This window comes from Catharus ustulatus, chromosome 31 (genome assembly GCF_009819885.2).
Source record: "Catharus ustulatus isolate bCatUst1 chromosome 31, bCatUst1.pri.v2, whole genome shotgun sequence".
NCBI classification, from domain to species: domain Eukaryota; kingdom Metazoa; phylum Chordata; class Aves; order Passeriformes; family Turdidae; genus Catharus; species Catharus ustulatus.
Window position 1 is genome coordinate 1,461,110 of NC_046251.1, and position 23,733 is coordinate 1,484,842.

The 23,733-nt window shown below is 36.1% G+C and overlaps 1 protein-coding gene across 1 annotated transcript in view; it reads left to right on the forward strand.

The window, feature by feature from the left end:
- Positions 1-23,733, forward strand: part of SPATS2 (spermatogenesis associated serine rich 2) — a 40,754-nt gene that overhangs the window by 4,296 nt on the left and 12,725 nt on the right. Inside the window, exons 2-7 of the mRNA XM_033083097.1 lie at positions 6,488-6,589; positions 10,253-10,332; positions 16,272-16,380; positions 17,497-17,546; positions 19,676-19,823; positions 21,202-21,294. Of these exons, the coding sequence (XP_032938988.1) occupies positions 6,568-6,589; positions 10,253-10,332; positions 16,272-16,380; positions 17,497-17,546; positions 19,676-19,823; positions 21,202-21,294 (502 nt within the window). The 5' untranslated portion in view covers positions 6,488-6,567. The remainder of the gene's footprint in view (positions 1-6,487; positions 6,590-10,252; positions 10,333-16,271; positions 16,381-17,496; positions 17,547-19,675; positions 19,824-21,201; positions 21,295-23,733) is intronic.

Here is a 23,733-nt window from a genome sequence, read left to right on the forward strand (position 1 = left end):
AGTCTCTTTTTAAGTGCTCTGAGGGTTTTTTTAATGTGATCTGAGGAGTTTTTGGGGTCTCTGTGGGGTTTTGAGTCTCTTTTTAGGCGCTCTGAGGGATTTTTTTATGGGGTCTGAGGAGTTTTTGTGGTCTCAGAGTTTTTTTCTGAGTTCTGAGAGGTTTATTTGAGGATTGTGAGGAGTGTTTGGGGTCTCTTGGAGTTCTTTGTGAGGTGTCTAAGGGGTTTTTTGAGGTCTTTGGGTCTTTTTGGGCTCTGTGAGGGCTTTTTTTGGGAGTTTGAGGGGGTTTTTGGTGTCGTTTTTGGGGTCTCTGTGGGGTTTGGGACCCTTTTTGTGGTGTCTGAGAGGCTTTGGGGTCACTGAGAGTTCTTTGTGGGGTGTCTGAGGGCATTTTTGAGGTCTCTGAGGGGGTTTTTTTGTGGATTCTGAAGAGTTTTTGGCATCTCTGAGAGCTTTTTTGTGAGCTCTGAGGGTTTTATTTGAGGAGTCTGAGGAATTTTTGGGATGTCTGTGAGGTTTTGAGGCTCTTTTGTGAGGTCTCTGGGTTTTTTTTGGGGTCTCTGGGTTTTTTGGGGGGCTCTGAGAACTTTTTTGGGAGTTTGAGGAGGTTTTTGGTGTCATTTTTGAGGTCTCTCTGAGGGTTTGAGGCTCTTTTTGTGGGGTCTGAGGAGTTTTTGGGGGCTCTGAGGTTTTTTTTTAGGGAGTTTGAGGAGGTTTTTCCTCCCTCTTCTTTTCTCTCTTTTTCTTCTCATTTTTTCCTCTTTTCCCTCTTCTTTTCTGTCTTTTTTTCTCCTTTTTTTCTCTTTTTTATCTCCATTTTTTTCTCCTTTTTTCTCCTTTTTTCTCCTTTTTTCTCCTTTTTTCTCCTTTTTTCTCCTTTTTTCTCCTTTTTTTCTCCTTTTTTTCTCCTTTTTTCTCCTTTTTTCTCCTTTTTTCTCCTTTTTTCTCCTTTTTTCTCCTTTTTTCTCCTTTTTTCTCCTTTTTTCTCCTTTTTTCTCCTTTTTTCTCCTTTTTTCTCCTTTTTCCTCCTTTTTCCTCCTTTTTCCTCCTTTTTCCTCCTTTTTCCTCCTTTTTTTCCCCTCCCTTTCCCCTCTTTCTTTCCCATTTCCTCTGGTTTTTACAGGATTTGGGATTTTTGGGACAATTCTCCCATTTTTAATGATGAATATTTGGGATTTTTGGGATGGTTTTTACAGGATTTGGGATTTTTGGGACAATTTCCCCATTTTAAACAACGAATATTTGGGATTTTTGGGATGGATTTTGTGGAATTTGGGATTTTTGGGATGTTTTCCCCATTTTTAATGATGAACATTTGGCATTTTTGGGGTGATTTTTACAGGATTTGGGATTTTTGGGGTGGTTTCCCCATTTTTAACAGTGAATATTTAGGATTTTTGGGATGGATTTTATGGAATTTGGGATTTTTTGGGATGGTTTTTACAGGATTTGGGATTTTTGGGACAATTTCCCCATTTTTAACAGTGATTATTTAGGATTTGGGGTTTTTGGGATGATTTTTACCAACAGATTTTTTGGGATTTGGGATTTTTGGGATAATTTTCCCATTTTTAATGATGAATATTTGGGATTTGGGATTTTTGGGGTGGTTTCCCCATTTTTAATAATGAATATTTGGGATTTTTGGGATGGATTTTATGGAATTTGGGATTTTTTGGGATGGTTTTTACAGGATTTGGGATTTTTGGGACAATTTCCCCATTTTTAATGATGAATATTTGGGATTTTTGGGATGGATTTTATGGAATTTGGGATTTTTGGGATGTTTTCCCCATTTTTAACAGTGAATATTTGGGATTTTTGGGATGGTTTTTACAGGATTTGGGATTTTTGGGACAATTTCCCCATTTTTAATGATGAATATTTAGGATTTTTGGGATGGATTTTGTGGAATTTGGGATTTTTGGGATGGATTTTACAGGATTTGGGATTTTTGGGATGTTTTCCCCATTTTTAATGATGAGTATTTGGGATTTTTGAGAGGATTTTTATAGGATTTGGGATTTTTGGGATGTTTCCCCCATTTTTAATGATGAATATTTGGGATTTTTGGGATGAATTTTATGGAATTTGGGATTTTTGGGATGGTTTTTACAGGATTTGGGATTTTTGGGATAATTTCCCCATTTTTAATGATGAATATTTGGGATTTTTGGGACAATTTCCCCATTTTTAATGATGAATATTTGGGATTTTTGAGAGGATTTTACAGGATTTGGGATTTTTGGGATGATTCCCCCATTTTTAATAACGAATATTTGGGATTTTTGGGATGGATTTTGTGGAATTTGGGATTTTTGGGACAATTCCCCCATTTTTAACAGTGAATATTTGGGATTTTTGGGATGGATTTTGTGGAATTTGGGATTTTTGGGATGTTTTCCCCATTTTTAATGATGAATATTTGGCATTTTTGGGATGGATTTTGTGGAATTTGGGATTTTTGGGGATGGTTTTTACAGGATTTGGGATTTTTGGGACAATTCCCCCATTTTTAACAGTGAATATTTGGGATTTTTGGGATGGATTTTATGGAATTTGGGATTTTTGGGACAATTCCCCCATTTTTAATGATGAATATTTGGGATTTTTGGGATGGATTTTATGGAATTTGGGATTTTTGGGACAATTTCCCCATTTTTAATAACGAATATTTGGGATTTTTGGGATGGTTTTTACAGGATTTGGGATTTTTGGGACAATTCCCCCATTTTTAATGATGAATATTTGGGATTTTTGGGATGGATTTTGTGGAATTTGGGATTTTTGGGACAATTTTCCCATTTTTAATGATGAATATTTGGGATTTTTGGGATGGTTTTTACAGGATTTGGGATTTTTGGGACAATTCCCCCATTTTTAATGATGAATATTTGGGATTTTTTGGGATGGATTTTATGGAATTTGGGATTTTTGGGGATGGTTTTTCCAGGATTTGGGATTTTTGGGATAATTTCTCAATTTTTAATAACAAATATTTGGGATTTTTGGGATGGATTTTGTGGAATTTGGGATTTTTTGGGATGGTTTTTCCAGGATTTGGGATTTTTGGGATGGATTTGTTGATTCCCCCTCCCAGCCCATGAATCCCCCCAGGATTTAACCCCTCCCTGCCCGGCTCTCTGCAATTCCCAGGCAGTTTTGACCTTTTCCAGGTGAATCCCATGAATTATTCAGGAGCCAATTAAAGAATTCCCCGTTTATTTCCTGCCCAGTGCCTGCATCCAAACTCCCTTTATTCCATTTTATTGCAATTTTTATTCCCACTTTTATTTTTATTCCCATTTTTATTCTCATTTTTATTTTTATTTCCATTTATTCCCATTTTTATTTCCATTTATTCCCATTTTTATTTCCATTTTCCCCCATTTTAATATTTTTATTCCCTTTTTTATTCACATTTTTAATTTTTATTCCCATTTTTGTTCCCTTTTTTATTCCCATTTTTATTTTTATTCCCATTTTTGTTCCCATTTTCCACACTTTTTATTTTTATTTCCATTTATTCCCATTTTTATTCCCTTTTTTCCTATTTTTTGTTTTTGTTCCCATTTTTGTTCCCATTTTTGTTCCCATTTTTGTTCCCATTTTTGTTCCCATTTTTGTTCCCATTTTTGTTCCCATTTATTCCCATTTTTATTTTTATTCCCATTTTTATTCCCATTTTTTTCCATTTTATTTTTATTCCCCTTTTTCATTCCCTTTTTTCCCACTTTTGATTTTATTCCCATTTTTATTCCCATTTTTATTCCCATTTTTATTCCCATTTTTATTCCCATTTTTATTCCCATTTTTATTCCCATTTTTATTCCCATTTTTATTTTTATTCCCATTTTTATTTTTATTCCCATTTTTATTTTTATTCCCATTTTAATTTTTATTCCCAATTTATTCCCATTTTCCCACTTTTAATTTTTATTCCCATTTTTATTCCCATTTTTATTCCCATTTTTATTCCCATTTTTATTCCCATTTTTATTCCCATTTTTATTCCCATTTTTATTCCCATTTTTATTCCCATTTTTATTCACATTTTCCCACTATTTATTTTTATTTCCATTTATTTTTATTCCCATTTTTATTTTTATTCCCATTTTTATTTTTATTCCCATTTTTATTTTTATTCCCATTTTAATTTTTATTCCCATTTTTTTCCCATTTTTATTCCCCTTTTCCCCCACTTTTTATTTCCATTTATTCCATTTTTATTCCCATTTTTATTTCCATTTTTTCCCCCATTTTTCCCTACTTTTTATTTTTATTCCCATCTTTATTCCCTTCTCCCCCCAATTTTTATTTTTATTCTCATTTATTCCCATTTTTTTTCCATTTTATTTTTATTCCCCTTTTTTATTCCCTTTTTTTCCCACTTTTGATTTTTATTCCCATTTTTATTCCCATTTTTATTCCCATTTCCCCACTTTTCCAATTAAAAAATCCTGAGGTTTTTTGGGGATATTTTAATTTAATTTTATTTATTTTTATTTTTATTTTATTTTTATTTTATTTTTATTTTATTTTATTTTTATTTTATTTTATTTTATTTTATTTTATTTTTATTTTATTTTATTTTTATTTTTATTTTTATTTTATTTTAATTTAATTTTACTTTATTTTTATTTTATTTCTTTATTTTTTAGGAACATTCCAGGGTTATTTTTAGGACATTCCTTGGATATTTTTTAGGACATTCCTGAGGCTTTTTTTAAAATATTTATTTATTATATTTTATTTATTTTATATTTTTAATTTCTTTATTTTTGGGGACATTCCAAAGGTTTTTTTTAGGGACATTCCTGAGGTTTTTGGGATTTTTATTTTTATTTTAATTTAATTTAATTACATTTCATTTCTTTTGTATATTAGTTTTTAGGAATATTTCTTTATTATATTTAATCAATTTTATTGATTTGATTTTTTGGGACATTCCCAAATTTATCCCAAATTTATCCCAAATTTATCCCAAATTTATCCCAAATTTATCCCAAATTTATCCCAAATTTTCTCTTTTTTTTCCCCCATTCCAGAGGGGAAATTCCCCTGGAAAATCAAACAGAGAGAGGAGACAAAGGAGAGGAAAAATTCCATTTTTCTTCTGGAAAACTCTGGAAAATCCAAAAAAAATTGGGATTTTGGGGGGCAGGGAATTAAAGTTAATTAGGATTAATTAGGATTAATTAATTAAAGATGGATTTTACAATAAAACTGGGAAAAAATGGGAATTATCCTTTTTTTTTCCTATGGAAAAATCCCCAAAAATTGAGATTTTGGGGACAGGAAAAGCCAGGATTAATTAACAGAAAACTAAAATTAATTAGGGTTAATTAGGGTTAATTAGGATTAATTAATTAAGGATGGATTTTACAATAAAACAGGGAAAAAATTAAGGAATAATCCTTTTTTTCTATGGAAAAATAAAAAAAAATTGGGATTTTGGTGCAGGAAAAGCCAGGATTAATTAACAGGAATCTAAAGTTAATTAGGATTAATTAGGGTTAATTAGGATTAATTAATTAAGGGTGGATTTGTGAATAAAACAGGAAAAAAATCAGGAATAATAATTTTTTTTCTATGGAAAAATAAAAAAAAATTGGGATTTTGGTGCAGGAAAAGCCAGGATTAATTAACAGGAATTAAAGTTAATTAGGATTAATTAGGATTAATTAGGATTAATTAATTAGGGATGGATTTGTGAATAAAACAGGGAAAAAATGGGAATAATCCTTTTTTTCTATGGAAAAATAAAAAAAAATTGGGATTTTGGTGCAGGAAAATCCAGGATTAATTAACAGAAAACTGAAGTTAATTAGGATTAATTAGGGTTAATTAGGATTAATTAATTAAGGGTGGATTTGTGAATAAAACAGGGAAAAAATCAGGAATAATCCTTTTTTTCTATGGAAAAATCCCCAAAAAATTGAGATTTTGGGGCAGGAAAAGTCAGGATTAATTAACAGAAAACTAAATTAATTAGGATTAATTAGGATTAATTAGGATTAATTAATTAAGGAATTTCCCCAGGAAATTAATATTCCAAAATAAAGAAATATCCTAAAATAATGTCCCAAAAATGAATTAATGTCCCTAAAATAAATTTTTAAAAAATTAAATTAATATCTTTAAAATAAATAAATGGCCCAAAAATAAATGTCAAAAAAATAAATTAATGTCCTTAAAATAAATTAATGTTCCTAAAATAAATTAATGTCCCTAAAATAAATTTTTAAAAAATTAAATTAATATCATTAAAATAAATAAATGTCCCAAAAATAAATTAATGTCCCAAAAATAAATTAATGTCCTTAAATTAAATAAATTAATATCCCTAAATTAAAAATTGGGATAAATTTGGGATATTCCAGGATATATTTTTAAAAATTCTTTATTTATTTCCCATTTTTTAATTGTTTTTTTTTCTTTTCTCACTCAAACATTTAATTTGAATTTTTTTATTTTTATTTTCCAGGAAATTTCCTCCTTTTGGACATTCCCATAAATAAAAAAAAATCCAAATTTTCCTGCTCCAAATCCTCTGGAATTGCAGAAATGTCCAGGAAGCAACACAAAGGTAAAAACTAAAAAAAAATAAAAATTCAAAAATATTTCAAAAATAAAAATAAATTTGGGGGTTGGGTGAGAGGAAAATTGGGGAAAAAAGGGAAAAAAATAAGGAGGGAAAAGTGAATAAAAAAATGGAATAAATGAGGGGAAAAGTGAATTAAAAAATGGAATAAATGAGGGGAAAAATGGGAAAAAAAATGGAATAAATGGGGGGAAAAATGGGGAAAAAAGGGAAAAATAAGGAGGGAAAAATGGAAAAAAAAATGGAATAAATGGGGGGAAAATTGGGAAAAAAAATGGAATAAATGAGGGGAAAATTGGGAAAAAAAGGGAAAAAAATAAGGAGGGAAAAGTGAATAAAATAAGGGAAAAATGAGGGGAAAAATGGAAAAAACAATGGAATAAATGAGGGGAAAAATGGAAAAAAAAAATGGAATAAATGGGGGGAAAATTGGGAAAAAAAATGGAATAAATTGGGGGAAAAGTGAATAAAAAAAATGGAATAAATGAGGGGAAAATTGGGGAAAAAAGGGAAAAATAAGGAGGGAAAAGTGAATAAAAAAATGGAATAAATGGGGGGAAAATTGGGGAAAAAAATGGAATTAAAAAAAGGGAAAAATGAGAGGAAAAATGGAAAAATAAGGAGGGAAAAATGGAAAAAACAATGGAATAAATGAGGGGAAAATTGGGGGAGGAAAGGGAAAAAAATGAAAAAAATGAAAAAAATGAGGGGGAAAATTGGGGAAAAATGAGGGGGAAAATAAAGGAGGAAAAAGGAGAAAAATAAGGGAAAAATTGGGAAAAAAGGGAAAAAATGAGGAAAAATAAGGGGGGGAAAGGGAAAAAAAAAGGGAAAAATAAGGGAAAAATGGGGAAAAAAATGGGAAAAAAATGGGAAAAAAATGGAAAAAAAATGGAAAAAAAATGGGAAAAAAATGGGAAAAAAATAAGGAGAGAATGGGGAAGATTGGGGAGAAATAAGGGGAAAAATGAGGGGGAAAAAATGGATTTTTCCCTTTTATTCCAGGTTATTTTGGGTTTTTTCCCTGCATTTTTCCCCTTTTTCCCAGTTTTTTTGTTTTTATTTTTATTTTTATTTTTCCCTGCATTTCCCCCTCTTTTCCAAGTTATTTTTTTTAATTTTCCCATTTTATTTTGAGTTTTATCCTGCATTTTTCTCATTTTATTTTTGTTTTTTTTTTCCCCTGCATTTCCCCATTTCCCTTTTTATCTTTATTTTTATTTTTCCCCTGCATTTTCCCCTTTATTCCCCCTATTTTTAATTTTTATTTTCCCTTCCTTTCCTCTTTTTCCCAGTTTTTTTTAATTTTTATTTTTCCCCTGGATTTTTTTCTTTTCCCCCAGTTTATTTTTATTTTATTTTAATTTTTATTTTATTTTTATTTTATTTTTATTTTTATTTTTATTTTTATTTTTATTTTTATTTTTATTTTATTTTTATTTTATTTTTATTTTATTTTTATTTTATTTTTTATTTTATTTTTATTTTTATTTTTATTTATTTTATTTTTCCCCTGCATTTTTCCCTTTATCCCCCCTATTTTTAATTTTTATTTTTCCCTTTTTATTTTATTTTTTCCCTCCCTTTCCCATTTTTTTTGTGTCTCTGGAGCCTCCCCTGGGATCTCAACCCCCCTCAGTGTTTGCAGAGGGGGAGGGGCCTCGTTTGTCTTTATTTAATTTCAATTAATTCTTGAGAGGCTTCCTGGCAGCAAAATCCCAATTTTCTGTGCCAGATGGGGATGGAAAAATGAGGGAAAAAGGGAAAAAAAATGGGATAAAAATAGGGAAAAATATGGGGAAAATATGGGAAAAATATGGGAAAAAATAGGGAAAAATATGGGAAAAATAGGGGAAAAAAATGGGAAAAAAATAGGGAAAAATATGGGAAAAAATAGGGAAAAATATGGGAAAAAAATAGGGAAAAATGTGGGGAAAAATAGGGAAAAATGTGGGAAAAATATGGAAAAATATGGGAAAAATAGGGAAAAATATGGGAAAAAAATAGGGAAAAATATGGGAAAAATATGGGAAAAATAGGGAAAAATATGGGAAAAAAATAGGGAAAAATATGGGAAAAATATGGGAAAAAATAGGGAAAATATGGGAAAAAATAGGGAAAAATATGGGAAAAAAATAGGGAAAAAAGGGAAAAAAATGGGAGAAATATGGGAAAAATATGGGAAAAATATGGGAAAAAAATAGGGAAAAAAGGGGAAAAATAGGGGAAAATATGGGAAAAAAATAGGGAAAAATATGGGAAAAAATAGGGAAAAATGGGGAAAAAAATAGGGAAAAATAGGGGAAAAATATGGGAAAAATATGGGAAAAAAGGGGAAAAAATGAGGGAAAAAAGGGAAAAAATATGGGATAAAAATAGGGAAAAAAGGGGAAAAAATGAGGGAAAAAGGGGAAAATATATGGAAAAAAATAGGGAAAAAATATGGGATAAAAAATAGGGAAAAAAGGGGAAAAAATAGGGAAAAATATGGGAAAAAATAGGGAAAAAAGGGGAAAAAATAGGGGAAATATGGGAAAAAAATAGGGGAAATATGGGAAAAATATGGGAAAAAATAGGGAAAAAAAATAGGGAAAAATATGGGAAAAAATGGGATTTTTTTTTATTATTTCCTGGGATTATTTCCCAGTTTTCTGTGCCAGATGGGGATGGAAAAATTTGGAAATGGGGAGGAAAAAAAGGGGAAATATAGGGGAAAAAGGGGGAAAAAATAGGGGGGAAAGTAGGGAAAAAATATGGGAAAAAAAGGGAAAAATAGGGGAAAAATAAGGAAAAAAGGGGGGAAATGGGAGAGAAAAAAATGAGAAAAATGGGGAGGGAAAGGGAAAAAGTAGTGAAAAAAATGGGGAAAAAAGAGGGAAAAAATAGGAGGGGAAAAGGGGAAAAAATAGGGGGAAAAAGAAAAAAATAGGGGAAAAATAGGAGGGAAAAAAGGGTGAAAATGGGGGGGAAAAGGGGAAAATAAGAAAAAAATTGGATTTTTTTTTTTTATTTTCTGGGATAATTGTCCCAATTTTTGGTGCCAGATGGGGAATGCAGGATGGGAATGGAAAAAAATGGGATTTTGGGGGGAAAAATGAAGAGGAAAAAAGGGATTTTTGGGGTCAGGGCATTATTTGGGATCAGGGCAGGGTTTGGGGTCAGATCAGGATTTGGGATCAGGGCAGGATTTGGGATTAGAGCTGGTATTTGGGGTCAGATCAGGGTTTGGGGTCAGATCAGGATTTGGGGTCAGGGGTATTTGGGATCAGGACATTATTTGGGGTCAGGGATATTTGGGGTCTCTCACCCCAGGATTTGGGGTCAGATCAGGGATATTTGGGATCAGGGGTATTTGGGGTCAGGGATATTTGGGATCAGGGATATTTGGGATCAGGGATATTTGGGGTCAGGGCAGTTTTTGGGGTTCTCTCACCCCAGGATTTGGGGTCAGATCAGGGATATTTGGGGTCAGATCAGGATTTGGGGTCAGGGATATTTGGGGTCAGGGGTATTTGGGGTCAGGGATATTTGGGGTCAGGGATATTTGGGGTCAGGGGTATTTGGGGTCAGGGATATTTGGGGTCAGGGATGTTTGGGATCAGAGCAGTTTTTGGGGTCTCTCACCCCAGACCTTTCCCTTCCCCCCAGACCCCTCGGGGTTCGTGTTCGACGCTCGCTCCGGGGCCGTGCGGGCGCAGGGCGGCTGCAGCGAGAGCATCAGGGACAAGGTGCCTGAAACCCCAAATCCCAAATCCTGCTAATCCCAAATTCCTGCTAATCCCAAATCCCAATTCCTGCTAATCCCAAATTCCTGCAAATCCCAAATCCCACATTCCCAAATTCCTGCAAATCTCAAATCCCAAATCCCTGCTAATCCAAAATCCCACATTCCCAAATTCCTGCAAATCCCAAATTCCTGCAAATCCCAAATCCCAGTTCCTGCTAATCCCAAATTCCCAAATTCCCAGTTCCTGCAAATCTCAAATCCCAAATTCCCAGTTCCTACAAATCTCAAATCCCAAATTCCCAGTTCCTGCAAATCCCAAATTCCCAATTCTTGCAAATCCCAAATTCACAAATTCCTGCAAATCCCAAATCCCAAATTCCTGCTAAAGCCCAATTTCCTGCAAATCCCAAATCCCAAATTCCTGCAAATCCCAAATCCCAATTCCTGTAAATCTCAAATTCCTGTAAATCTCAAATTCCTGCAAATCCCAAATTCCTTTAAATCCAAATTCCCAATTCCTGCAAATCCCAAATTCCCAATCCCTGCAACTCCCAAATCCCCAATTCCTGCTAATCCCAAATCCCTGCAAATCCCAAATCCCAAATTCCTTCAAATCCCAAATCCCTTTAAATCCCAAATTCCCAGTTCCTGCAAATTGCAAATCCCAAATTCCCAAATTCCTGCAAATCCTAAATTCCAAATTCCTGCAATTCCCAAATTCCCAATGCCCAGAATTCCCAAATTCCCAGAATTTCCAAACAGAGATTTTTTCTCTGGTTTTCCCATGGATTTCCCCCCCAGTTTTCCCGAGTTTTTCCCAGTTCCTTGTCCCCAGTTTTTCCCAGTTCCTTGTCCCCAGTTTTTCCCAGTTCCTTTCCCCCAGTTTTTCCCAGTTCCTTTTCCCAGTATTCCCAGTTATTTTTCCCATTATTCCCAGTTCCCTTTCCCATTTTCCCCCATTATTCCCAGTTCCTTTTCCCATTCCCAGGTCCAGGCCGTCCGTGCCGTGGTTCCCAGTTTTTCCCCCATGGATTTTTCCCATTTTTCCACAGTTATTCCCAGTTACTTTTCCCAGTTTTCCCAGTTCCTTTTCCCGTTATTCCCAGTTGTTTTTCCCATTATTCCCAGTTCCTTTTCCCACTTTTCCCAGTTTTCCCAGTTCCTTTTCCCACTATTCCCAGTTCCTTTTCCCATTATTCCCAGTTCCTTTTCCCATTATTCCCAGTTATTCCCAGTTCCTTTTCCCATTATTCCCAGTTCCTTTTCCCAGTATTCCCAGTTCCTTTTCCCATTATTCCCAGTTCCTTTTCCCATTCCCAGGTCCAGGCCGTCCATCCCATGGTTCCCAGTTTTTCCCCCATGGATTTTTTTCCCATTTTTCCCCAGTTCCTTTTCCCATTATTCCCAGTTCCTTTTCCCAGTATTCCCAGTATTCCCAGTTCTCCCAGTTCCATTTCCCGTTTTTCCCATTTCCCAGGTCCAGGCTGTCCGTGCCGTGGTTCCCAGTTTTTCCCCCATGGATTTTTCCCATTTTTCCACAGTTATTCCCAGTTCCTTTTCCCAGTTTTCCCAGTTACTATTCCCTGTTTTCCCAGGTCCAGGCTGTCCATGCTGTGGTTCCCAATTATTCCCAGTTCCTTTTCCCAGTATTCCCGGTATTCCCGGTATTCCCAGTATTCCCAGTTCCTTTTCCCATTATTCCCAGTTTTCCCAGTTCCTTTTTCCATTTCCCAGGTCCAGGCCGTCCATGCTGTGGTTCCCACTTTTCCCATTTCCTTTTCCCATTATTCCCAGTTCCTTTTCCCATTATTCCCAGTTCCTTTTCCCAGTTTCCCCAGTTCTCCCAGTTCCATTTCCCATTTTTCCCTGTTTTTCCCAGGTGCAGGCCGTCCATGCCGTGGTTCTCAGTTATTCCCAGTTACCTTCCCCATCATTCCCAGTTCCTTTTCCCACTTTCCCCATTATTCCCAGTTACCTTCCCCATCATTCCCAGTTCCTTTTCCCACTTTTCCCATTATTCCCAGTTCCTTTTCCCATCATTCCCAGTTCCTTTTCCCAGTATTCCCATCATTCCCAGTTCCTTTTCCCATTTCCCAGGTCCAGTCCGTCCGTGCCGTGGTTCCCAGTTTTTCCCCCATGGATTTTTCCCAGTTTCCCCATTATTCCCAGTTCCTTTTCCCAGTATTCCCATTAGTCCCAGTTCCATTTCCCATTTTTCCCTGTTTTCCCCAGGTGCAGGCCGTCCATGCCGTGGTTCTCAGTTATTCCCAGTTACCTTCCCCATCATTCCCAGTTCCTTTTCCCACTTTTCCCATCATTCCCAGTTCCTTTTCCCATCATTCCCAGTTCCTTTTCCCAGTTATTCCCAGTTCCTTTTACTAGTTTTTCCAGTTCCTTTCCCCATTTTTCCCATTCTCAGGTCCAGGCCGTCCGTGCCATGGTTCCCAGTTATTTTTCCCATTATTCCCAGTTCCTTTTCCCAGTATTCCCAGTATTCCCAGTATTCCCAGTTCCATTTCCCATTTTTCCCTGTGTTCCCAGGTCCAGGCCGTCCGTGCCGTGGTTCCCAGTTTTCCCACTATTCCCAGTTCCTTTTCCCACTTTTCCCATTATTCCCATTATTCCCAGTTCCTTTTCCCATTATTCCCAGTTTTCCCAGTTCCTTTTCCCATTATTCCCAGTTCCTTTTCCCAGTATTCCCATTATTCCCAGTTCCATTTCCCATTTTTCCCATTCCCCAGGTTCAGGCTGTCTGTGCCGTGGTTCCCAGTTTCCCCAGTTATTTTCCCATTATTCCCAGTTCCTTTTCCCATTTTTCCACAGTTATTCCCAGTTCCTTTTCCCATTATTCCCAGTACCTTTTCCCATTTCCCAGGTCCAGGCCGTCCATGCCGTGGTTCCCAGTTTTTCCCCCATGGATTTTTTTCCCATTATTCCCAGTTCCTTTTCCTGTTATTCCCAGTTATTTTTCCCATTATTCCCAGTTCCTTTTCCCATCATTCCCAGTTCCATTTCCCATTATTCCCATCATTCCCAGTTCCTTTTCCCATCATTCCCAGTTCCTTTTCCCAGTTATTCCCAGTTCCTTTTCCCACTTTTCCCATCATTCCCTGTTCCTTTTCCCATTCCCAGGTCCAGGCTGTCCATGCCGTGGTTCCCAGTTTTTCCCAGTTCCCTTTCCCATTGTTCCCATCATTCCCAGTTCCTTTTCCCATTTTTCCACAGTTATTCCCAGTTCCTTTTCCCATTATTCCCAGTTCCATTTCCCATTTTTCCCATTTCCCAGGTCCAGGCTGTCCATGCCGTGGTTCCCAGTATTCCCAGTTCCTTTTCCCAGTATTCCCAGTTCCTTTCCCCATTATTCCCAGTTCCTTTTCCCAGTATTCCCAGTATTCCCAGTTCCATTTCCCATTTTTCCCATTCCCAGGTCCAGGCTGTCCATGCCGTGGTTCCCAGTTTTTCCCCCCTGGATTTTTTTCCCATCATTCCCAGTTATTTTTCCCATCATTCCCAGTTCCTTTTCCCAGTTTCCCCAGTTCTTCCAGTTCCATTTCCCATTTTTGCCTGTGTTCCCAGGTCCAGGCCATCCGTGCCGTGGTTCCCAGTTTTCCCATTATTCCCAGTTCCTTTTCCCATTATTCCCAGTTTTCCCAGTTCCTTTTCCCATTATTCCCAGTTCCTTTTCCCATTATTCCCAGTTCCTTTTCCCAGTATTCCCATTATTCCCAGTTCCTTTTCCCATTATTCCCATCATTCCCAGTTCCTTTTCCCAGTATCCCTAGTTCTCCCAGTTCCATTTCCCATTATTCCCTGTGTTCCCAGGTCCAGGCCGTCCATGCTGTGGTTCCCAGTTTTTCCCCCATGGATTTTTTTCCCATTATTCCCAGTTATTTTTCCCATTATTCCCAGTTCCTTTTCCCATTATTCCCAGTATCCCCAGTTCCTTTTCCCATTATTCCCAGTTCCTTTTCCCACTTTTCCCAGTTTTCCCAGTTCCTTTTCCCATCATTCCCAGTTCCTTTCCCCATTATTCCCAGTTCCTTTTCCCAGTATTCCCATTAGTCCCAGTTCCATTTCCCATTTTTCCCTGTTTTCCCCAGGTGCAGGCCGTCCATGCCGTGGTTCTCAGTTATTCCCAGTTACCTTCCCCATCATTCCCAGTTCCTTTTCCCACTTTTCCCATCATTCCCAGTTCCTTTTCCCATCATTCCCAGTTCCTTTTCCCAGTTATTCCCAGTTCCTTTTACTAGTTTTCCCAGTTCCTTTCCCCATTTTTCCCATTCCCAGGTCCAGGCTGTCTGTGCCATGGTTCCCAGTTATTTTTCCCATTATTCCCATTATTCCCATTATTCCCAGTATTCCCAGTATTCCCATTATTCCCAGTATTCCCAGTATTCCCAGTATTCCCAGTATTCCCAGTTCCTTTTCCCATTTTTCCCATTCCCAGGTCCAGGCCATCCGTGCTGTGGTTCCCAGTTTTTCCCAGTTCCTTTTCCCACTATTCCCAGTTCCTTTTCCCAGTTTCCCCATTATTCCCAGTTCCTTTTCCCATTTTTCCACAGTTATTCCCAGTTCCTTTTCCCATTATTCCCAGTTCTCCCAGTTCCTTTTCCCATTCCCCAGGTCCAGGCTGTCCATGCCGTGGTTCCCAATTATTCCCAGTTATTTTCCCCATTATTCCCAGTTCCTTTTCCCATCATTCCCAGTTTTCCCAGTTCCTTTTCCCATCATTCCCAGTTCCTTTTCCCATCATTCCCAGTACCTTTTCCCATTTCCCAGGTCCAGTCCGTCCGTGCCGTGGTTCCCAGTTTTTCCACCGTGGATTTTTCCCAGTTTCCCCACTATTCCCAGTTCCTTTTCCCATCATTCCCAGTTCCTTTTCCCATTATTCTCAGTTCCTTTCCCCAGTTTTCCCATTATTCCCAGTTTTCCCAGTTCCTTTTCCCACTTTTCCCAGTTTTCCCAGTTCGTTTTCCCATTATTTCCAATTCTTTTTCCCAGTTTTCCCAGTTCCTTTTGCCAGTTTTCCCATTATTCCCAGTTCCTTTTCCCTGTGTTCCCAGGTGCAGGCCGTCCGTGCCATGGTTCCCAGTTTCCCCAGTTATTTTCCCCATTATTCCCAGTTCCTTTTCCCAGTTTTCCACAGTTATTCCCAGTTCCTTTTCCCATTATTCCCAGTTCCTTTTCCCATTATTCCCAGTTCCTTTTCCCATTATTCCCATCATTCCCAGTTCCTTTTCCCATTATTCCCATCATTCCCAGTTCCTTTTCCCATTATTCCCAGTTTTCCCAGTTCCTTTTCCCATTCCCCAGGTCCAGGCCGTCCGTGCCGTGGTTCCCAGTTTTTCCCCCATGGATTTTTTTCCCATTATTCCCAGTTATTTTTCCCATTATTCCCAGTTCCTTTTCCCAGTTTCCCCAGTTCTCCCAGTTCCATTTCCCATTTTTGCCTGTGTTCCCAGGTCCAGGCCATCCGTGCCGTGGTTCCCAGTTTTCCCATTATTCCCAGTTCCTTTTCCCATTATTCCCAGTTTTCCCAGTTCCTTTTCCCATCATTCCCAGTATTCCCAGTATTCCCAGTATTCCCAGTTCCATTTCCCATTTTTCCCTGTGTTCCCAGGTCCAGGCCGTCCATGCCGTGGTTCCCAGTTTTTCCCCCATGGATTTTTCCCCATTATTCCCAGTTCCTTTTCCCAGTTTCCCCAGTTCTCCCAGTTCCATTTCCCATATTTCCCTGTGTTCCCAGGTCCAGGCCGTCCGTGCCGTGGTTCCCAGTTATTCCCAGTTCCTTTTCCCACTATTCCCAGTTCCTTTTCCCACTATTCCCAGTTCCTTTTTCCATCATTCCCAGTTCCTTTTTCCATCATTCCCAGTTCCTTTTCCCATCATTCCCAGTTCCTATTCCCAGTTTACCCAGTTATTATTCCCTGTTTTCCCCAGGTCCAGGCCGTCCGTGCCGTGGTTCCCAACCGCAGCAACACCGAGATCGTGCTGGTGCTGCAGCACTTCGACAACGCCGTGGACAGGACGGTGCAGGCATTCATGGAGGGTAAAAAATCCAGAATTTGGGAAAAAATGGGAAAATTTGGGAAAAAATGGGAATTTTGGGGTGGGACAGGATGGTGCAGGCATTCATGGAGGGTAAAAAATCCAGAATTTGGGGAAAAAATGGGAAAATTTGGGAAAAAAATGGGAATTTTGGGAGGGGACAGGACGGTGCAGGCCTTCATGGAGGGTAAAAATCCAGAATTTGGGGAAAAAACAGGGAAATTTGGGAAAAAATGGGAATTCTGACAGAGGACAGGACGGTGCAGGCCTTCATGGAGGGTAAAAATCCTGGAAATTTGGGGAAATTTGGGAAAAAATGGGAATTTTGGGGTGGGACAGGATGGTGCAGGCCTTCATGGAGGGTAAAAAATACAGAATTTGGGGAAAAAATGGGGAAAAATGGGAATTTTGGGAAGGGACTGGATGGAGCAGGCCTTAATGGAGGGTAAAAAATGGGGAAAAAATGGGGAAAAATGGGAAAAAATGGGAATTTTGGGAGTGGACAGGACGGTGCAGGCCTTCATGGAGGGTAAAAAATCCAGAATTTGGTGGAAAAATGGGAAAAAATGGGAATTCTGGGGTAGGACAGGATGGTGCAGGCCTTCATGGAGGGTAAAAATGGGGAAAAAATGGGGAAATTTGGGAAAAAATGGGAATTTTGGGAGGGGACAGGACGGTGCAGGCCTTCATGGGGGGTAAAAATGGGGAAAAAATGGGAAAAAATGGGAATTTTTTGGGATTTGGGGTGACTGGAAATGGGAATTTTAAAGGACTGGAGAAATTTTGGGATGGAATTTTAGGATTGAAGAGGATTTGGGGTTGGAATTTTGGGGAATTTTTGGGTTTTGGGGTGACAGAAAAAGGAATTTGAGAGGATTGGAAGAATTTTTGGGATGGAATTTTGGGATTTAAGGAAATTTGGGGTGGAATTTTTGGGATGGAATTTTGGGATTGAAGGAAATTTGGGGTGGAATTTTTAGGAATTTTTGGTTTTTGGGATGGAAATTTTGAGGATTTGGGATGGAAATTTTGGGATTGAAAATAATTTGGGATGGAATATTCAGGAATTCTCATTTTTTTTCCACCTCATTCCCAACTTTTCCCATTTTTTTTCCAGGCAATGCCAGCGAGGTGCTCAAGGAATGGACGGTGACTGGGAAAAAAAAAGTAATTCCCAAAAATCCCAATTTTCTCCCCATTTTTCCCATTAAAATGTGAATTTTTCCCCTATTTTTCCCCATCTTCTCCCCAATTAAAAGATGGATTTTCCCCATTTTTCCTCAATTTTTTCCTCAATTTCTTCCCAATTTCTCCCCATAATTTCCCCCATTTTTCCCAATTAAAATATGAATTTAACCCCCATTTTTACCCCATTTTCCTTTTTTTCCCCCAATTAAAATCTCAATTTTCCCCCATTAAAATTTGAATTTCCCCATTAAAATTTATATTTCCCCATTTTCCCCTTTTCCCCCCATTTTTAGTAATTTTTCCCCATTTTCCCCATTAAAATTTGAATTTTCCCATTTCCCAATTTCCCATTTTCCCCATTGAAATTTGAATTTTCCCCATTTTTCCCCATTAAAATTTCAATTTTTCCCATTTTCCCTCATTTTTCCCCAATTAAAATCTCAATTTTTTCCCCATTAAAATTTGAATTTTCCCATTTTCCCCTTTTTTCCCCCCCATTAAAATTTGAATTTTTCCCATTAAAATTTGAATTTTGCCATTTTCCCCATTTCTCCCATTAAAATTTCAGTTTTTCCCTTTTCCCCCCAATTAAAATCTCAATTTTTTCCCATTAAAATTTCAATTTTTCCCATTTTCCCTCATTTTTCCCCAATTAAAATCTCAATTTTTCCTCCCATTAAAATTTCAATTTTTCCCATTTTCCAATTTCCCATTTTCCCCATTTTCCCCCAATTACAATCTCAGTTTTTTCCCCATTAAAATTTGAATTTTCCCATTTTCCCCATTTCCCCCATTAAAATTTCAGTTTTTCCCATTTTCCCCCATTTTCCTCCCAATTAAAATCTCAATTTTCCCCATTAAAATTTAAATTTCCCCATTAAAATTTAAATTTTCCCCATTTTCCCCCCAATTAAAATCTCTATTTTTTCCCCATTAAAATTCCAATTTTCCCATTTTCTCCCCAATTAAAATCTCAATATTTTCCCCATTGAAATTTGAATTTTCCTTTTTTCCCCCCAATTAAAATCTCATTTTTTCCCCATTAAAATTTGAATTTTCCCCATTAAAATTTAAATTTCCCCATTTTTCCCATTAAAATTTGAATTTCCCCATTTTCACCCCAATTAAAATCTCATTTTTTCCCCATTAAAATTTGAATTTTCCCCATTAAAATTTAAATTTCCCCATTTTCCCCATTAAAATTTGAATTTTCCCATTTTCCCCCCAATTAAAATCTCATTTTTTCTCCATTAAAATTCCAATTTTCCCATTTTTTTCCCCATTTTCCCCCATTTTTTCCCCAATCAAAATCTCATTTTTTTCCCCATTAAAATTTCAATTTTACCCATTTTTCCCATTTTCCCCCCAATTAAAATCTCATTTTTTTCCCCATTAAAATTTGAATTTCCCCATTTCCCCCATTAAAATTTAAATTTTCCCATTTTCCCCATTTTTCCCCATTTTCCCCCCAGTCAAAATCTCATTTTTTCCCCATTAAAATTTCAATTTTATCCATTTTTCCCATTTTTCCCCTCAATTAAAATCTCAATTTTTTCCCCATTAAAATTTCAATTTTCCCATTTTCACCCCAATTAAAATCTCAATTTTCCCCATTAAAATTTGAATTTTCCCCATTAAAATTTAAATTTCCCCATTTCCCCCATTAAAATTTAAATTTCCCCATTTTCCCCATTTTTTCCCCATTTCCCCCCAATTAAAATCTCATTTTTTCCCCATTAAAATTCCAATTTTCCCATTTTCCCCCATTTTCCCCATTAAAATTTGAATTTACCCATTTTCCCCATTTTCCCCCATTTTTCCCCCAATCAAAATCTCAATTTTATCCCCATTAAAATTCCAATTTTCCCATTTTCCCCCCAATTAAAATCTCATTTTTCCCCATTAAAATTTGAATTTTCCCCATTAAAATTTCAATTTCCCCATTTTCCCCATTAAAATTTAAATTTCCCCATTTCCCTCCAATTAAAATCTCATTTTTCCCCATTATAATTTAAATTTCCCCATTATAATTTGAATTTTCCCCATTAAAATTTGAATTTTCCCCATTATAATTTGAATTTCCCCATTTTTTCCCCATTTTCCCCCAGCCCAAGAAGAAGAAATCCAAGCCCCGCCCCCAGCCCGGGCCTGGCCCCGCCCCCTCCGCCCCCGAGCCCTGGCCAGGCCCCGCCCTCAACGGTTTCCATGGCAACGGGGCCGACACCATGGAGACGCTGAGCGACGGCGGGGACAGCGGTGGGGGATTGTGGGATACTGGGGGAGCCTGGGGGAATTGTGGGAAATTCTGGGGGATTGTGGGATACTGGGGGAGTCCGGGGGATTCTGGGAAATTGGAGGAGTCTGGGGGATTCTGGGAAATTCTGGGGGATTGTGGGAAACTGGGGGAGTGTGGGAAACTGGGGGAGTGTGGGGGATTGTGGGAAATTGGAGGAGTGTGGGAAAATGGGGAATTCTGGGAAACTGGGGGAGTGTGGGGGATTGTGGGATATTGGAGGAGTCTGGGGGATTCTGGGAAATTGGAGGAGTTTGGGGGAATTCCGGGAAATTGGGGGAGCGTGGGGGATTGTGGGAAATTGGAGGAGTGTGGGAAAATGGGGAATTCTGGGAAATTGGGGGGATTGTGGGATATTGGAGGAGTCTGGGGGAATTCTGGGAAATTGTGGGGGAATTGTGGGAAACTGGGAGAGTGTGGGGGATTGTGGGAAATTTGGGGAATTCTGGGAAACTGGGGGAATTCTGGGAAATGTGGGGAATTGTGGGAAACTGGGGGAGTGTGGGGGATTGTGGGAAATTGGAGGAGTGTGGGAAAATGGGGAGTTCTGGGAAACTGGGGGAGTTTGGGGGATTGTGGGATATTGGAGGAGTCTGGGGGATTCTGGGAAATTGGAGGAATTTGGGGGAATTCTGGGAAATTGGGGGAGTTTGGGAGTTTGGGGCATTCTGGGAAATTGGGGGAGTGTGGGGGATTCTGGGAAACTGGAGGAATTTGGGAAATTGGGGGAATTCTGGGAAATTTGGGGAATTCTGGGAAACTGGGGGCGTGTGGGGGATTGTGGGAAATTGGAGGAGTTTGGGAAATTGGGGGAATTCTGGGAAATTTGGGGAATTCTGGGAAGTCGGAGAAGTTTGGGGGATTCTGGGAAATTGGAGGATTCTGGGAAATTTGGGGGAAATTCTGGAATTTTGGGGATTTTGGGGAGAAATCTGGGAATTTGGGGGAAAAAAAATGAGAATTTTGGGAGGAGGAAATCTGGGAATTTCTGGGGATTTTGGGGGGAAATTTGGGAATTTGGGGGAAAAAAAATGAGAATTTTGGGAGGAGGAAATCTGGGAATTTCTGGGGATTTTGGGGGGAAATTTGGGAGGGAAAAAAAAATGGAAATGTGGGGGAAAAATCTGGGAATTTTGGGTAAAAAAATGGAATTTTTGGAGGAAATCTGGGAATTTTAGGGGCGAAAATGGGAATTTTGGGGAAAAAATTGAATTTTTTTTGAGGAAATCTGGGAATTTTGGGGGGATTTTTGAGGGAAAACCTGAAAATTTTGGGGGAATCCCAAATTTCTGGGAATTCCTGGAATTACCAAAGGGAATTTTCTGGGTTTTTTTCCTGCAGCTCTGGGGAATGGAATTCCAAATTTTCCCCAAAAATCCCAAATCCCAAATCCCAACCGGAGCAGCCCCGGATCCCCAGGGGGGAAAAAATCGGGTAAGGAGGGGAAAAATGGGGAAAAAATGGGAAAAAATGGGAATTTTTTGGGGGAAAATGGAGAGAAAATGGAAAATAATGGGAATTTGGGGGAGAAAATGGGAATTTAGGGGAAAAACCAGGAAAAATTCAGCTAAAATCCAGGAAAAATGTGGAAAAAAAATGAGAAAAATTTGGAAAAAAAAGAGAAAAAAACCTGTTAAGAAATAGGGGGAAAAGTGGGGAAAAATCAGAAAAAAAAATTTAAAAATGGGGAAAAAAGTGGAAAAAATCAGAAAAAAATTAGAATAAAAACCAGAAACAAACATTTTAAAATTTGGATAAAAAGTAGAAAAAATCAGAAACAAAATCAGAAAAAAGATTTTTAAAATTGGATAAAAAATGGAAAAAAATCAGAAAAAATCAGAAAAAAGAATTAAAAATTGGAAATTGGAAAAAATCAGAAAAATATAAGAAAAAAAATGGAAAAAAAAATTAAAATTGGAAAAATACAGAAAAAAATCAGGAAAAGTAAATTAAAATTGGGAAAAAATGGAAAAAAATCAGAAAAAAAGCCCAGAAAAAATCAGAAAAAAAATCATTAAAATGTGAGGAAAAACCATTTTAAAAATTGGGAAAAAAGTGGAAAAAAATCAGAAAAAAAAACATTTTAAAAATTGGAAAAAAACAGGAAAAAAACCTAGAAAACAACCAGAAAAAAAATCAGAAGAAAACATTTTAAAAATTGGAAAAAATTAGACAAAATGCAGGAAAAAAAAACCATAAAAAACTTTTTAAAAAATGGGGGAAAAAAGTCAGGAAAAAATCATAAAAACCTTTTCAAAAATTGGAAAAAAAACCCCAAAAAATCAGAAAGAAAATCAGGAAAAAAAATTATAAATTGGGGGAAAAATGGAAAAAAATCAGGAAAAAACCCCCAAAAAAAAATTAAAAATTGGAAAAAAAAAAGCGGAAAAAACCATAAAAAATCATTAAAAAGTGAGGAAAAACCATTTTAAAAATTGGGGAAAAAAATGGAAAAAATCAGAAAAAAAAATTAAAAATTGGGGAAAAAAATGAAAAAAAATCTGAAAAAAATCTGAAAAAAATCAGAAAAAAACCAATTAAAAATTGGAAAAGAATTAGAAAAAAAAACAGGAAAAAAATCAGAAAAAAACAGAAAAAAAAAACTTTTTAAAAACTGGGAAAAAAAATCAGAAAAAAAACCATTTTAAAAATAGGGGAATAAAAAAACCAAAAAAATCAGAAAGGAAATAAGAAAAAAAAATTTTAAATTGGAAAAAGAAAATGGAAAAAAATCAGGAAAAATCAGAAAAAAACCAGAAAAATTCAGAAAAAAAATTTAAAATTTGGGGAAAAAAAAGTGGAAAAAACCATAAAAAAAATCATTAAAAAGTGAGGAAAAACCATTTTAAAAATTGGGAAAAAAGTGGAAAAAATCAGAAAAAAAAAACATTTTAAAAATTGGAAAAAAACAGAAAAAAGACTAGAAAACAACCAGAAAAAAACTCAGAAGAAAACATTTTAAAAATTGGAAAAAATTAGACAAAATGCAGGAAAAAAAATCATAAAAAACTTTTTAAAAAATGGGGGAAAAAAGTCAGAAAAAAATCATAAAAACCTTTTCAAAAATTGGTAAAAAACCCCAAAAAATCAGAAAGAAAATCAGGAAAAAAAATTATAAATTGGGGGAAAAACGGAAAAAAATCAGGAAAAAAACCCCCAAAAAAAAATTAAAAATTGGAAAAAAAAAAGTGGAAAAAACTATAAAAAAATCATTAAAAAGTGAGCAAAAACCATTTTAAAAATTGGGAAAAAAGTGGAAAAAATCAGAAAAAAAAACTAAAAATTGGGGGAAAAAATGAAAAAAAATCAGAAAAAAATCAGAAAAAAACCAATTAAAAATTGGAAAAAAATTAGAAAAAAAACCAGAAAAAAAATCAGAAAAAAACAGAAAAAAAAAACTTTTTAAAAACTGGGAAAAAAAATCAGAAAAAAAACCATTTTAAAAATAGGGGAATAAAAAAAGCAAAAAAATCAGAAAGGAAATAAGAAAAAAAAATTTTAAATTGGAAAAAGGAAATGGAAAAAAAATCAGGAAAAATCAGAAAAAAAAAACCAGAAAAAATCAGAAAAAAAAAATTAAAAATCAGAAAAAAAGTGGGGAAAAAAATCAGGAAAAAATCAGGAAAAAATTGTAAAAATCAGAAAAAAATCAGGAAAAAACCCATTTTAAATTGGAAAACAAAATGGAAAAAAAAAATCAGGAAAAGTCAGGAAAAACCCAGAAAAAATCAGAAAAAAAAAAATTTAAATTGTAAAAAAAAGTGGAAAAAAAATAAAAAATCATTTAAAAAATCATTTAAAAAGTGGAAAAAAATCAGAAAAAAAAATCAGAAAAAAACATTTTAAAAATTGGGAAAAAAATTGAAAAAAATC